This window comes from Vespula vulgaris, chromosome 15 (assembly GCF_905475345.1).
Source record: "Vespula vulgaris chromosome 15, iyVesVulg1.1, whole genome shotgun sequence".
Taxonomy (NCBI): domain Eukaryota; kingdom Metazoa; phylum Arthropoda; class Insecta; order Hymenoptera; family Vespidae; genus Vespula; species Vespula vulgaris.
Window position 1 is genome coordinate 4,712,613 of NC_066600.1, and position 14,688 is coordinate 4,727,300.

The 14,688-nt window shown below is 32.6% G+C and overlaps 3 protein-coding genes across 3 annotated transcripts in view; 2 read left to right on the forward strand and 1 right to left on the reverse strand.

Annotated features, from left to right (window-relative positions):
* Positions 1-2,116: 2,116 nt before the first annotated feature.
* LOC127069527 (uncharacterized) lies at positions 2,117-6,936 on the forward strand. The gene is made up of 5 exons (XM_051006636.1): positions 2,117-2,248; positions 4,199-4,289; positions 4,606-4,898; positions 4,986-5,227; positions 5,348-6,936. Exons 1-5 carry the CDS (start codon positions 2,206-2,208, stop codon positions 5,462-5,464), a joined length of 786 nt encoding a protein of 261 aa, XP_050862593.1. The 5' UTR covers positions 2,117-2,205; the 3' UTR covers positions 5,465-6,936.
* A 26-nt stretch (positions 6,937-6,962) lies between these two features.
* LOC127069568 (cilia- and flagella-associated protein 206-like) lies at positions 6,963-11,014 on the reverse strand. Its single transcript, XM_051006716.1, has 13 exons — positions 10,535-11,014; positions 10,288-10,453; positions 10,019-10,199; positions 9,699-9,868; positions 9,348-9,606; positions 9,139-9,268; positions 8,917-9,024; positions 8,728-8,833; positions 8,468-8,535; positions 8,217-8,365; positions 8,049-8,147; positions 7,704-7,842; positions 6,963-7,620 (listed from the first exon to the last, which is right to left on the reverse strand). The coding sequence occupies exons 1-13, from the start codon at positions 10,625-10,627 to the stop codon at positions 7,393-7,395; spliced, it is 1,896 nt and encodes a 631-aa protein (XP_050862673.1). The 5' UTR covers positions 10,628-11,014; the 3' UTR covers positions 6,963-7,392.
* Positions 11,015-11,240: 226 nt separating this feature from the next.
* The window catches only part of LOC127069525 (uncharacterized), a 77,270-nt gene continuing 73,822 nt past the window's right edge, over positions 11,241-14,688 (forward strand). The window contains exon 1 of the mRNA XM_051006633.1: positions 11,241-11,669. Coding sequence (XP_050862590.1) covers positions 11,540-11,669 — 130 coding nt within the window. The 5' untranslated portion in view covers positions 11,241-11,539. The remainder of the gene's footprint in view (positions 11,670-14,688) is intronic.

The window sequence follows — 14,688 nt, forward strand, 5'->3', positions numbered from 1 at the left end:
TTATGTTTACCTCAAGATATTTTTCATTTACATTTGAAATTAAATTTCCCGCTTTTCTCCTGCGCATGTATCGTTTATCGTACAAAACTCTATGTTGCCATCAGATAGCGTGCACTACGATGAATACTGCGAAAATATCAATATTTCAGAAGCAAATCAGCAACTATATGTCTCTTCGTTTAGTTAACAAAGGAACAATGATTGATTATTTCGTGATGTTAAAAATAAATTAAAATCATTTTTAAGATATTTAAAATATTTTAGTTAGAGAAAAAGAGAATCTTTTTATTAAGATTAATAATACTGCCTTGAACGACCGGAAATAATAAGAAATTGAGAGGGAAAATGGTATTTTTAGGGAAAATGCGTAATACTATTGATTTATGTCAAAAAAGTCAAATTTTCTACGCGTAGCATATCTGTGAATTATGCGTATTAATGATTAACGTATTTAAAAATGATCCGTTTTATTCTTAGATGAGATTAATCGTTGGGTAGAATAGTTAGTGGAAAGGATGAATCCGCGAAAAAGAGAACCGCCATTTTAAAGCATTTAAACGTTCGTGGCGTGGCATTACGTTGTCCATGTGTCAAGAATAAATATCATTTTTGAGATATATTAAAAAGAAATAAATACGTATATCGATACGAAAAATTATATAATCTATTTATTTTAAACAAATTAAATTTATATAACGATTAGCAGAGAAATTCATTTCTATTAGAAATACGACAGATGTAGTACAGTCAATGATCGAAGTATTATCTTACATGTAAGGAAGCAATCTTTTTGAAAAGTTTAAACGATAAAATCGAACGTAGCGCTTCATGAGAAATATTTAGAGCGTAAAAAATTGATACGATTTTGTGAAGACAGTAAATATTTTGAACGAACCGTTTAAGAGTTATGTTCTCCTAAAGGTTATGTATTACTACCGCCATTGAGATAATTCTTAACGTTACTGTACTAACCAACGAAGAAACCAAGTGGTCGCTTCGAACAGTCGCGGCCTAATAAAATATCGCACTGATTGGGTGTAATTATGCTCGAGGACGATCGTTCCTGAAATACAAGAAATTTGTTTGTTTTCTTTTCTTCGTATGCAGGCATTCATTCGTCATTGTATGATAAGATTTCACATAACATTTTCACATACATTTATCTAAGTATTTATTGGTCGTAAGAATCTCGAAAATAGGATATTCCGTTGTAGAAATATGACAGAACATAAACCTGTCACGGAGAATAAGAAAATTTTAAGATAGAGATAGAGATAGAGATAGAGATAGAGATAGAGATAGAGATAAAGAGAAAGAAAAAAAAGAAAGAGAGCGAGCGAGCGAGCGAGAGAGAGAGAGAGAGAGAGAGAGAGGACCGAGTACGAATCAAAGAAAGAGGGAAAGAGATAGCAGATAAATGCGTTTCTGGTGAACTTATAACCTTCGCACAAAGTGTACGAAGATATAAAAGCTTAGACGATCGAAATAAATTTCGTTAGGAGATACGTTTGACGATGCCATATCGAGCGTTGCTCTGAATGAAGAAGAGCCTTTTTTAATTGTTTACGTAAAGCCTCGCATCCTGATTGTCATACGATGCGACTGCATGCCCGACGCTCGAAACCCGGACCGGTCGCTTCGGTACAGACGCTTGCAATAAGGCTGTCCCACCGTAGACATTAAATGAAAATTCAGACGCTTAAATCGCAATATTGTGCGTGGGGCATAATAAGAAACTTGTAGAGAAAAAAAAATTGGCCTGATTTGGTGTATACAATATCCGTCTTAAAGTAACCAGAAAGAAGTTATGGATAATCGAAAGTGAATTTTATGAGATAGGAGAGAGCGTTAACGGGACTCGACTGTACCGTGGACGCCACTGGCAGCCACGAACGGTCGCTCTTTGTACAGTCAGAACAATAAGTTTCTTCGAACACTCCTGTAAAAATTCCAAATCGACCTGTTCGATCGAAAAATTATGCGAGGGGCGTCATGAGAAACTTGTAGAGAATAAAAAACTAATACGATTTGGTGTATATTGTAAACGTTTTTAACGTATCGTCGTTGAGTTATCCGTTTGTAAAGATAGGGAAGCCTAACGCGCAACGTTTCACTTTTTCGAGTAACTGTACCAACGGACGCTACGGGAGTCCGCAGCCGGCATAGGTTCAGTTGGCAGCAGTACGCACAACGAGAAGCATTACCATGGCCGATATCTCCAAGGACGAGATCCGTAAGGAGATCACCGGTAAGTAACGATATTCATTGATATAACTAATTTCGAGACGTGAATATATCGTATATGCGATTTTAACGATTGTTAGGACAAATTACGGGTATGCCCGTACATCGGAATGAATAGTAAAACGGGCTCTTTCCTCTTGCGACGTGACGACTTTAGCGCGCACGTATGTGGCCAAGTGGCGTGCCCCACGCCGGCCATTACTAATCGGCGACCCCGTAGTATTTTTCATCTACCGAAGATGATAGACGGAACGTCGTTACGTTAGATCGGCTTCTACGTTAGATGTGTTCTACGAGTTCTAAGAAAATTTTTTATTCTCAAAAAAAAAGAAAAGAAAAAAAAGTAAAAGAAAAGGAGAAAAAAAAGAAAAAATCCTCGTTTCTCATTGGTTAAGACGGCAAACCCGAGCTTTCTTTTCCCTCTATCGTGTTAGGTGCCTTCCTCCGCCCGCTATATACGACGCGTTCGTGGCGCGCGAGCGAAGGCGCCTTCTTACGCCGCGCGCCTATTATCATCTCTCTCTTCTCTTCTCTCTCTCTCTCTCTCTCTCTCTCTCTGCTTTTCATCGAGACTCTCTTTCTACGTTGCGTTTTATTCGAATACGATGTTTCTTCTATTAATCCACCTATATACGATGGTTTCACCTTTAACCTTAGATTTCTTCCATTATTTTCTACTTTCGATTTCGTCGATGTTATTTTTCACATTATTATTTTTCTATTCCTGTCGATCTATCGTCGTCGTCGTCGTCGTCGTCGTCGTCGTCGTCGTCGTCGTTATTATCATTATCATTATCGTGTCGTTGCTGTCGTCGTGTCGTTGCGTTGTCGTTGTCGTTGTCGTTGTCGTTGTTGTCGTCGTTGTCTACCTATCTACCTACCTACTTACCTACCAACGCTTTAAGCGAGCGTGCAACCCTTCAACTACGCGGTATTTGCACCCATAATCCGTCCTTTCCCGCCATAGTCATTCATGATCGTCACGAGAGACTGAAAAGCGATGACAAAGCACGTAATGTCGTATTTTCGTTTTTTTTTCTTTCTTTATTTTTTTCTCCTTAGGCAAGAGAGAGACAGAGGAAAAGAGACAGACGGACAGACAGAAAGAGAGAGGGAGAGAGAGAGAGAGAGAGGGAGAGAGAGACAGAGGAAGTAGAGAGGTTGATTTTATCATCGACGATCGGCGGTTATATACCCCTACTCTAAATAGTTTGTGGTTTTTCTTTCAGCGTATAGCGCATGACTTCAGATTGTTAGTTCGATCGAAATAATAGATTTTCATCGTTTCATCCATCAATGCTAATCCATATTTGTCCGTTTACTTTCAGACTTATTTTCATTATCGGATTCACGCGAAATCGTCCAACCGGCATGATCATGGTCCGCCATTTGCACTCTGTATTTACCGAATCCCACGGCGGGAAATTTGATTGCCTTATATCAGTTTATATGTACCATGAACTTGAACTAGTCGTTTCATTGTTATGCGATATACTACTTGTCGTTTTATCAAGTAGTAACTTTTTTTCATTTTGAATTTATTTATTGAGCAAAGAGAAAAAAATGTTCTAGTATGTTTTATGTGTACACAATTGTTGCCTATGTTTTCCTTCTACTTTAAGATAGGCAATATTTTTATGGCGACTAATTAAATTAAATTCAACTGGATTCATATATATATATATATATATATATGTTGTTTCTTGCACATAATAAATCTGCGTGGTAACTTATCATTCCTTTAATCTTTTCGCTAAGATACTTCGTTAGAACTTTGTTCGTAGCAATTATTCTAATTATGGTAATATATTCGTGGATATAATCAATGCTATATAATAACCATTCATGTAACATTAACACGAATGAAATTCTTTAGAATTTTTTTCTTAAAGAACTTCATAATCGTTTTTGATCTTATATAAAATATCTTTGTTATTTGTTATATATTTTTCAGCTATTCTAAAAGATGCTGATCTTACTACAATGTCTGCAAAGAAAGTAAGGCAACAGATAGAAGAGAAATTGGATGTTGATCTCACAGAAAGGTAAGCAAGATATGTATATCGACGAGAACAGAATAAAGTTTTTTGAATAGTTTTTTGTTGTTGTAAGTTTTATTAATACGTATGCTGGATGCAGCAGGTACTTCTGCTTATTCATCTAATGTAGGAGTGAGTATTTTGTATCCAAGAGTAAAATGGGGAAATCTGAATGGAAATTGAATTCTAAATTTTCATCTCGTTCCACCTCAAACAGCTTCATTTGTATTCTGAGAACATACTAAGAGTTACTGTAATTCCAAAAGATTAAATATATGTAGTAATTTCTTATACAAGTATGTTCTTTCTTGCCTATATATAGAAAAAAAGAAGTAGACGATTTAGTGATGGAGTGTCTACAAGAAAAACAAGATGGTGGAAAGAAAAAGAAGAAGGCTGCGAGTGAAGAATCTGAAGATGGAGAGGAGGAAGAAGAAGAAGGTTCGGAGGAAGAAGAAGAGGAAGAGGAAAAGAAGCCGGCTAAAAGAAGTCCTACTAAGAAAACATCTAGTAAGCGTAAGAAAGATTCCTCTGCCGATGAAGAAAGTGCTAGTGATGAAGATGCTAGTGACGAAGAATATAGTCCACAGAAGCCAAAGGCAACACCTAAAAAAGGTATGAAAGATGTACACAAAGATGTAATTAACAGTTTTATTTTTTAAAGGTGTACTTTCCAATAAATCTCACTTTTAATCGTATCAGGAAAACCTGGCAAAAAAGGCAAGAAGAAGGGTAGCGACAGTGACAGCGATGAGGACTGGGGTAAAAACAAAAAGGCTCCAGGAAGTGCTGCTAAGAAAGGTGGCGGTAAGGGCAAGGGTGGAGGGTATACTCGTGCTATTACATTGTCTCCGGAACTAGCAGCTGTTGTTGGTGCAGATCAAATGGCTCGACATGAAGTTGTAAGGAAAGTATGGAGTATTATCAAAGAAAGGAATCTTTATGTGAGTATTTATATCTCGGTGTAAAATACATATACACCTCATATCTTTTATTTAATTCTGTCTTTTGTAACTTTCTAAGATATATGCTTTACCTTTTATGCAACATTGTTTATATTACAGGACCCGAAAAACAAACAGTTTGCAATTTGTGACGATGAATTGATGAAAATTATTGGTGTAAAGCGTTTTAGAACCTTTGGTATGATGAAATACCTCAAAAATCACTTTTTAAATTAAATCACTCAATCCCGATCTCTGACAGGTTATAAACATTGTATAACATATTCCAAGGCGGACTGTGCGCCTCTCCATCTTTCTCACACAATACATGCATAAATACATATACATGAAACACAAAACATATTTGAAAATAAGACTAGCCATGTTTACATCATTCCGATGTGCTCCGTCGATCATGATAACAGCTCTTTCTCTCTTTCTCTCTCTTTCTCTTCTCTTCTAAATATTGTATTTAATTTCTGTGATTTATGGGCATAGTCGAGTTGTCGAAAAGGCAAATAAGTTTAAACGAACGTCCTTTAATGTTGTAGGTAGGAACTTAGAGCTGTTATCAAGGTCGTTCAAATGATTTCGAAATGTGAAAGATAATTAAGGTGGCCAAGAATTAGTAAACTGATCTTATTTTATTACATTCAGAATTAAAACTTATAATCTGCGCGTGGTGGTCTCATTATAAATAATTACTTACATGAAATATTCAGTAAAGATGTATTGTGGCTATGCAAATAAGATGTTCATAAGAAAATATTCAGACAGAGGAATAATAAGATTGAAAATGTCTGAATACTGTTTTAAAATTATTGTTAATTTTATTATGTGACATCATTATCTCATTGACTTAACTCGTATCTTATATTACCTTTGAGAAAGTTCTACTTCGATAAACAATGGCCGCCCGATGGCATAAACCATTCTACGTGATCTTGTGCGTTCTGTAGTCCATACAGTCCGCTCGGTTATTATTTTATGTTGTTTTCAATTTATTTTTAGATTCATTATTGATTTATTCTTTGAGAGTGGATGCATAGGGATAAATTGTTTTGCCACCAAAGGGTAAAGAAAATACGTGGAAAAAGTTGATTAAATAGAGTTAAAAGAAAAAGAAGAAAAAAAGTAATAATAATAAATAAAAAAAAAGCGGACAGATAAACGATGCAAAATCAACATCCTGTACCTCTTCTGTATAATAGCTACATTATACATTGAAATTAATTCTTAAGCGAAGTTTAATTGTATTATCGTGTAATTACTAATTATTGTCGTAATAATAGGTTTCTTGGTGTAAAAATTGACCTAACTTTTAAGATCTAATCCTAAAGTGATGTATTCAGTAAAAATTAATGACGTATGCATACAAAAACATAATAATAATGTGCTTAAATGATCACAGCACAATATGGAGAAATAAGGAATAAATATAGGCTCTCACGGGGCGAGGTGTGGAAATAATTCCGGGTTTTACGGTTTGTTGTCCGCTCCTCATCGACGTGGTGGAAAAATTTGTGTATTTTGAATATAAATTAAGAAAGTGCTCTGGCCTATATATCTCGATGGGAAGAAAAGTCGCACGGGAGAATTCATAGCGAACAGTTTTTGCGTAAACGAAATCATTACACGAAAAAATAAGATATGTGTACACGGAAAATTATATATTATGATACATATAATAATAATAATAATAGTTTGTTTTTGTTTTTCTTTTTTTTTCTCTATCTTTCTCTCTCTCTCTCTCTCTCTCTCTCTCTCTCTCTATCTCTCTCTCTATCTCTCTTTCTCTCTCTCTCTTTCTTTCTCTAAGAGAAAACATGGCTCGAGACAACGTACTGTTCCGTGAATGTATTTAAAAACGTGTCATTAAAAAGTATTGCTTTCATTTTTTTTAAAAAAGTATTTTTCGTCAAATTTATTTTTACGTTAATATAATGTACCTTCTTCTCATCCCGTAATTTTGAATAAACTGTAAAATCAATCAATCGATCAATCGACGACGATGACAATGACGATGACGGTGACACGATGACGAATTCTTGTCTGTTTTGTATGAAAACACCGACGCTTTTACACGGCGATTTGTTGTAAGTTTTATTACGATAAAGGAAAAAGAAAAAAGAAATAAAAATAAAAAGGAGGTCTAAGTGTTCGCTTTATAAGTGTTCAAATTCCTCTTCCAGGAAAGAGAGAACGTGTTGGTTGTTGTCGCGTCTTCCTCGTAATCCAAAAATATAAGTGAGAAGTTTCTTCGTGTTCATATAGTTATCTCGTTTAGTTTGAACTTCCTTGTCCTTTGGTGGTGCTGCTTGCACGCAGGCACCGCTTCTAAAGTGTGACATATGAGTCTGCGTGCTTTTTGTCGCACACTTTGCTATATTCGCCTAAAATTAATAAATAATGAATTAACGTCCGTCCGTAAATTTCTTCGAAGATAATTATGTTGATAAGGAAACTTTTAGGTTACCAAAGAGAGAGCTCTTCTTCTAAGTTCCCAAACATTCCAAATGTAATTTGTATTTTCTATTGACGGTGGTAAAATATGCGTATCGGTTTGAACTGTCTGATCCTGGCAAGTTTTTAATTCTAATTCGTCTTCTGTCAGCCTTGTCAATTATACATTTATATTTAAAGCATGAAATTATTTTCAAGATATATATATGTGTGTGTGTGTATAAATATATATATATTTATATATATGTATGTATATAAATATATATATATACATATGTATATAAATATATATATTTATATGCACACACACATATATATATATATATATATATATTCGTATATATATTCAACAACTTACTCTTTTTTAGTTTTCATAGTTTCAATATCCTCGTACATTTGAAATAGATAAATGTACTCTATGTGATCCCTCACGAAATTTAGAGCCTCGTGAACGTATCTGCAATGAATAAGAAGAATGATGAAAAGAACGTTTTACAGACTTCTTTCGTTTGTGAAGCTCACGTACTTATCTGGTTCCTTTCCAAAATGATGAGCAGCTGCTGCAGAACTGAAAGCATAATACCTCCCTCGCCATTTAGCAACCCCATTGTTGGGATTTGCTGGAATCAAAGCTCCTTTCCCCGTGACGAACATCCAAGCGCAAAAGCCGAGAAACTCAACGATAAAGTGATCCGTTAAATACGTTAGCGATATTAGTACGTATCTTATGTGATGTATTTTGTATCATATTATAATTGATATTGGCACTACATTTACCTCCAAATCAATTTTATCAAAGTCCTTCGTAGTGTTCGGATAATAAAGAGTACAATCACCACAATTTACTGAAAATTTCAACGAAAATATATTAGTTGCGACGATGTAAATATAATTTTGGGAGTTTTCTTTCTTTTTTCTTTCTTATGCATGTGTGTATATATATATATATATATATATATATATATATATATATATATATATATATCTTATGCATATAAAATAGATCTCTTGTGAGGTTTTACTTATGTTATTATTACTTATCGGTTTGCCCATTGTCAGTTCGAGACGTTCAGCGTCCGTTAATACGTTTACGTTTTTTATTATTAGATCCTTGAATATTTCTTGATCGTACACATTTACATTCTGCGAGAAATAAATTAACGAAGTGCTCGAGAGTCCTTTGTAAAACGATTTTGTCGAGAAATAAAGTGAACCTTTTGTGTTACCTTAATATTTAAATTATGTATCTCCCAAAGGAAATTATTAATATTACTTAATATTATCACTTCATCCTGCAATCCCATCCATATATCTGCTAGGTCGATGAACTGTGGCTGCAAAAAGAGATATGAGATAAGAAGTTTTTATTGAGTTACAAGATCGAATTAGTTTTATTATTTATTAATACATTCCTTAACAAAAAAATAATATTTTTATTTAGAACTTACATAGACTTGAGTCGTTGGAATGGCTGTTCTATAACGCATCGTTTCATGAAGTCTCATCAAACGTTGTCGAAGACGTTCTATTAAACTTTTTATAATATTACCACTGTGTTCCACATCGGAAAGTAATTTTCTGTAGAATAAAAGTTATAAAAAATAATTATCTAATGATATAACAAAATAGTAACTGGAAATTTTTTTATACATTCCTGATATATATCTCTTGTTGGCGTGACGCCGTTAAAATTTCAATAACTCGTTCGTAATTATCTTTTTTGATATTCTCAGGTAAAATTATTTTGTTTATAGTCGAGTAACAAATGTCGTCGTTGTAATCTTCGTCGACCAAAACGAAAGAAATGATATTTTCTACTGTTGCAGTAAATTCATAAACTTTCGTCATTAATCGTTCTAATAATTCAAGGATATCGTCGTATGTTTTTTTAACAGCATCTTGTAAAATACTCGGAACTATAAATAAAAAGAAGCAAGATAAGTAATATTATTACTATGCGTAAAGTACATTCATTATCTTTTGACAATCGATAATTGTTACTTCTTACGATCATCGATCTCTTTTCCGCCACGTTCGCAATCGCGATTAAATAAACGTATGCCGGCAACAATACACATCAATTCCATAAGTTGTTCCTCCTTTTCGCGTATAGGAAGTTTTACATAATTTAATAATTCGGATGGTTGAAATACACTTTGCAACGTTGCAGTTACTTCTCTAAAAATGTAAGTTTTATTTTATTTAATTTTATTATCTTTTTTATTTTATTTTATGGCGTTTTATTTTTTTTTTATATAGAAAAAAGATAGAGAGGGGGAGAAAGAGAGAGAGAGAGATTTTATGTTATAGATAATAATTTAGTTTCACCGTAAAGTGTTTGTTACTGCAGGATTACCAAGTCCACTTAAAAGAGTAATAACTATGATTATTTTCTGATAGAGTTTCTCTACTTCTTGATCATTCTCAATTTTATCCGTTTCACAAATTTCAGTAACCAATGGCGTCGTTTTACGATGAAGACTTATCCTATGTTTTTTGATTATCTCATCTAACATAAAATTCTTCGATTGAAATTGTTAATATAGTAATATATACTTGGTGAATGTAAGAAAATATAATTGGATAAACATAGTGACCTCTTTCACGATAATGTTTAGCATAATATAATTGATTCTTTAACGTCGTTAAACTTGGTCTACTTTGATCTTGCAATTTTTCTTTTATTACTTCGATTAATTTCTTATGACTTATCTCGTCATCGTCGATCAGTTGATAAACTGGATTTAATTGTGTCAGCGATAGCTATTACAACATAATTCGATTATGAACAAGTTAGTTCTGAAAATTCGAGGTTAACTTATTTTGATTTAACTAAAAACTTACCAAGAAGGAAACTATGTCGTGGGTCACGTGTATTTTATTACTATTACATTCATGTAGAATCTTTTTTATTAAAATCTTTCGCATGTTATTCATTATTCAGAAAGAAAAAATATGTATGAATAATGTTTAAAACTTCAATAAATAACTCACACTTTTTTAATGGATATGAATACGAGAAAGAGTCGGACTGCTTGTGATTCGCAGTTTGATCAATGTTTGTTTAGAAACGGCGGAAGATCGATACGATACCTATATTACATTTTATTATATATAATATTTACAAATTTTTGAGAAAGAAGAAAAAGATATATATATATATATATATGTGTATATATATATATATATATATATATGAGATTTTTATATACTAAATTAAAATATTTAAGCTTTTCGAAAAGGCGATGTATATATTTACAAATATTATATAATATATAATAATATTTATAATACATAATAATTAAAAATTTTTTGAAAAAATATATATATGTCCATGTGTATGTATTAAATCTAACGACAGTAATATTTTATCTTTTATATATATATTTATATATATATAACAAAACAAATATATTATTTATTATAATAAATATATGCAATAAGAGAATGACTGTTGAATATAAAAAAAATCGATTAAAAGCGAAAAGAAAATTATAAATCGATTCAAATTTCGCGCAAATTAAAATATCGCGACGTTCGGACGTAATCGGTGAGACTCGGATAAGTTCGTAAGATGCGATGGTTCGATAGGCTGGCGTAGTAGGGGTGATACAGAATTCAGAGGTGTCGCAACAGTCTGCGTTGTCGGAGCAGTCGGACGTGGTGGTTGGTACGGTGTGGTGTTTCTTCGCGACGCGTTGAAGATAAAGAGGGAAGGTGACTCGTGTAAGGTAACAAAACATAAAAGTGTTAAACATTAAACGATGATCGCGTGAAATAATAAATTGTTGTTCGTCGTGTTGAATCACGGGAGAGGACGTTTTACGAAGAGAAACGGGGGGGGTAAACATGATTAGTGATAATTGGTGGCTGGACTCCCGGTTATTCTTCGCAAGTGTTTCGATGGTGCGATGCAAATCGGTGCTCTTGCTTTTAATTCTTCTGACGATCGTCGTGGCTGCTTATACTGAAAGTCAAGGTAAGTTGATCGACAATTGTGTATGTGTGTGTGCGTGCGTATGTGTATATATATAATGTGTGTGTGTGTATGTGTGTGTGTATACACATATATACATACATGAATAATATGTATATATCTATTTTTTATATATTTATACATATATATATATATATTTATTTATTTCTTCTTATTTACTTTTTTATTTTTATATTTTATAATTAATAGTTTAACAATAATAGAATGTTGACTGGAAAGTTCAATATCCTATTATTATTTATTTGCGTGCGTGTATGCGTGTGAGTGTGTGCGCGTGCATATATATATATATGTATATCATACACACGTATGTATATATATTGATAAGATTTGATTGGTTAACTTTTCGATTATCGAAATTTGTATCACTTATTTCGATAATCGAAAACATATATATCGTTCAGATCTAGCTAGAAGCACGTTCGACCTCAACGTTTCGTTTACGAGTGCGTGTTTACTTTTTAAAGAGAATGTTTACCAAGCGTAGTACCTATTCAATAGAAATGTAAAAACTAAGGTATATGTATACACACGCACACACAATATACATATCATGTACTTGTATTGAATTTAATATGAATAACGTAATGAAATTACAGTTTTCTATAAAGTCTTACGAAAGACTAGTAATTAACAATATCATCTATTATTTTTAATGATATTTGAACGAATAATGTTTTACAACAATTTTTTTAAATTTACTTGTTCACTATCATCACTAATTTGTATCAAAGAAAATTTTTCAAAGTGTTAAGTAAAAGATGGCGTAACACTGTCGTCATAAATCTTTGTTTTTTTTTTTTTTCTTTTAATACAGCTGACTCTTATCGAGAGTAATTCGCAGTTCTTTCTTTTTTATTTTTTGACAGAGACAACGTATGTGTGTGTGTGTGCGCGCGAGCGTGTGTGTGTATGCATACATGTGTGATGTACGTATATAAGGTTAGAGTGGGAGAGGCATCTCGTCTAGCATCGTGATAGGTCGAAGAAAAGCGTTCACCTTCGCTTCGAATAACGGAGAACGCGTCGAACGTGTCCGATCGTATATATAATACATAGATACATATATACGATTCCAACGTTCGAAGAGAATAATTATCTCGAATGTGATGTATCGTTTCGTTGTTGCGCGTTCCCATTTCCTACAAGAAGCTATAATTTACAAGATCGACATTTTTGTCGATGAGTTTACGAATACGCGCTATTTTTTCAACGAGAACAATAAAAAAAATCGACAACTATTGTTTTTTCATTTGTTCTTTTTTTTGGCGTGGCGGAGAGAGAGAGAGAGAGAGAGAGAGAGAGAGAGAGAGAGAGAGAGAGAGAGAGAGAGAGAGAAGAATTTTTTGTTTTCTTCTCTCGGATTTATCTTCGTAGGTTTGAAAATGTAAATGAAGCTTGATGAATACAGAGGAATCTTTTCGAATCAAATGGTTTCGTTGTATCGTTCGTTATTTTCTTCTTGTTCCTCTTAGAAACCTCGACGAAGAATAAATATGCTCTTGCAACGATGCTTCGGACTTTATTATAGATATTTCTTTTTTCTTTGAAGTTAAGATTTTCTTATTTCGCGCCATATTTTTATATGACGTACTTGAAAGGATAGATAGAAGATTTTAGTCGCAATATTTTTTTTTTATTTTTTGTCTTATTTTTTTGAATCTTATGAATAGCCAGACAATGTTAATTTGTTTATTAATACGAAATATAATATGTACTTGACAAGTTGATAGGTAGGATTTTCTAGTCGCCATATTTGTTTTTATTTATTTATTTTTCATTTTATGGATAGCGGGATAATTTGTTTATTAATAATATGTAACTGAGAATGTGATAGATAGAAATGTTCAGTCGCTATATTTATTTTCCTGTTTTTTTATTTTTTTGGATCATATGAATAGCGAGACAATATTAATTTTCGTATTAATACAGAATATAATATGTAGACCATGACATTATTCGTATTTTTTACGGTATACATATGTGATTATTACGTCGGCTTGGTTTCTTTTTTAACGGTACATCAATACCGTTAACTTTTTATAATATATCCAAAAATAATAATATCCAGAAAGATTGATCTATGATTTAATATTTTCGTTACGATTTTTTTCGTTTATTTTTTATATGACAGTTTATAATTTAAATTACTCGCGATAATACTTCGAATACAGTATTTTATAAAAAAATTATTTTATCATTAAAATATTACGATGCGTTCGTTCATTATTACGCAAAACTTTATTAAAAATCTGACCTCATTTTTTAAATTTGAATGATATAAATTTTGTCAAAATCTCGAAAAAACATTTTTAGGAAAAATTGAAAATTAATATAAATTATATTCAAACGGAAGTGAAAAAGTATAGACAGATCGTAATTAGTAATCGTATTAGTAATAGTATAGACAGATCGTTATTAGTAAAAGGTCAGATATTTTGTTTCGAAAAAAAAGAATCGATGATCAGTGTTACGAAAGATACTGTAGAAAAGAACGGAACGAATTACGAAGAACTGGTAAGTGGATGCATCACACTGTAGTCATTTGCGAGACGATGCGATGCGGGTTGAGTCATCAAATGGAATTTTAATCCTCTTTGATAATTTAAATTGACGAATTTTACTTTTTATTTGATCTTTACCTATTCGTATTTTATGTCTCTAATGATTTTATTATTATTTCTTTTTTTTTTTTTTTAAATAAATTTTCTCACGGCCTCGAATACGATCTTCTTTCTTTTTCTCTTTATTTGATTTTATTCCTTTTCTCTTAAATATACGTTTCTCATGACACGTAAAAAGAAAATGATGACGATGATTCATTATTGATAAGATACAAGAGAGGCAACGATTAAAAGCGAGGAGACTGCAATTCATTGAATCGTTGAGATGTCTGCTGTCAATGGAAGTCTCGACGTTTGTCGAAGTAGCTAGCAGACTCTTCAGAATAGTTATACATTAAACTTATTCGTTCATGGTTTGTAAGTGTCTTCGAACTCGG

Coding starts and splice junctions, on each gene's coding strand:
- LOC127069527 (XM_051006636.1), top strand. CDS start 2,206: ATGGCCGATATCTCCAAGGACGAGATCCGTAAGGAGATCACCG. Junction 4,290..4,605: donor GATGTTGATCTCACAGAAAG/GTAAGCAAGATA, acceptor GCCTATATATAG/AAAAAAAGAAGTAGACGATT. Junction 5,228..5,347: donor TCAAAGAAAGGAATCTTTAT/GTGAGTATTTAT, acceptor TTTATATTACAG/GACCCGAAAAACAAACAGTT.
- LOC127069568 (XM_051006716.1), bottom strand. CDS start 10,627: ATGAATAACATGCGAAAGATTTTAATAAAAAAGATTCTACATGAATGT. Junction 9,869..10,018: donor GCAGTAACAAACACTTTACG/GTGAAACTAAAT, acceptor TTACATTTTTAG/AGAAGTAACTGCAACGTTGC. Junction 9,607..9,698: donor CGGAAAAGAGATCGATGATC/GTAAGAAGTAAC, acceptor TTTTATTTATAG/TTCCGAGTATTTTACAAGAT.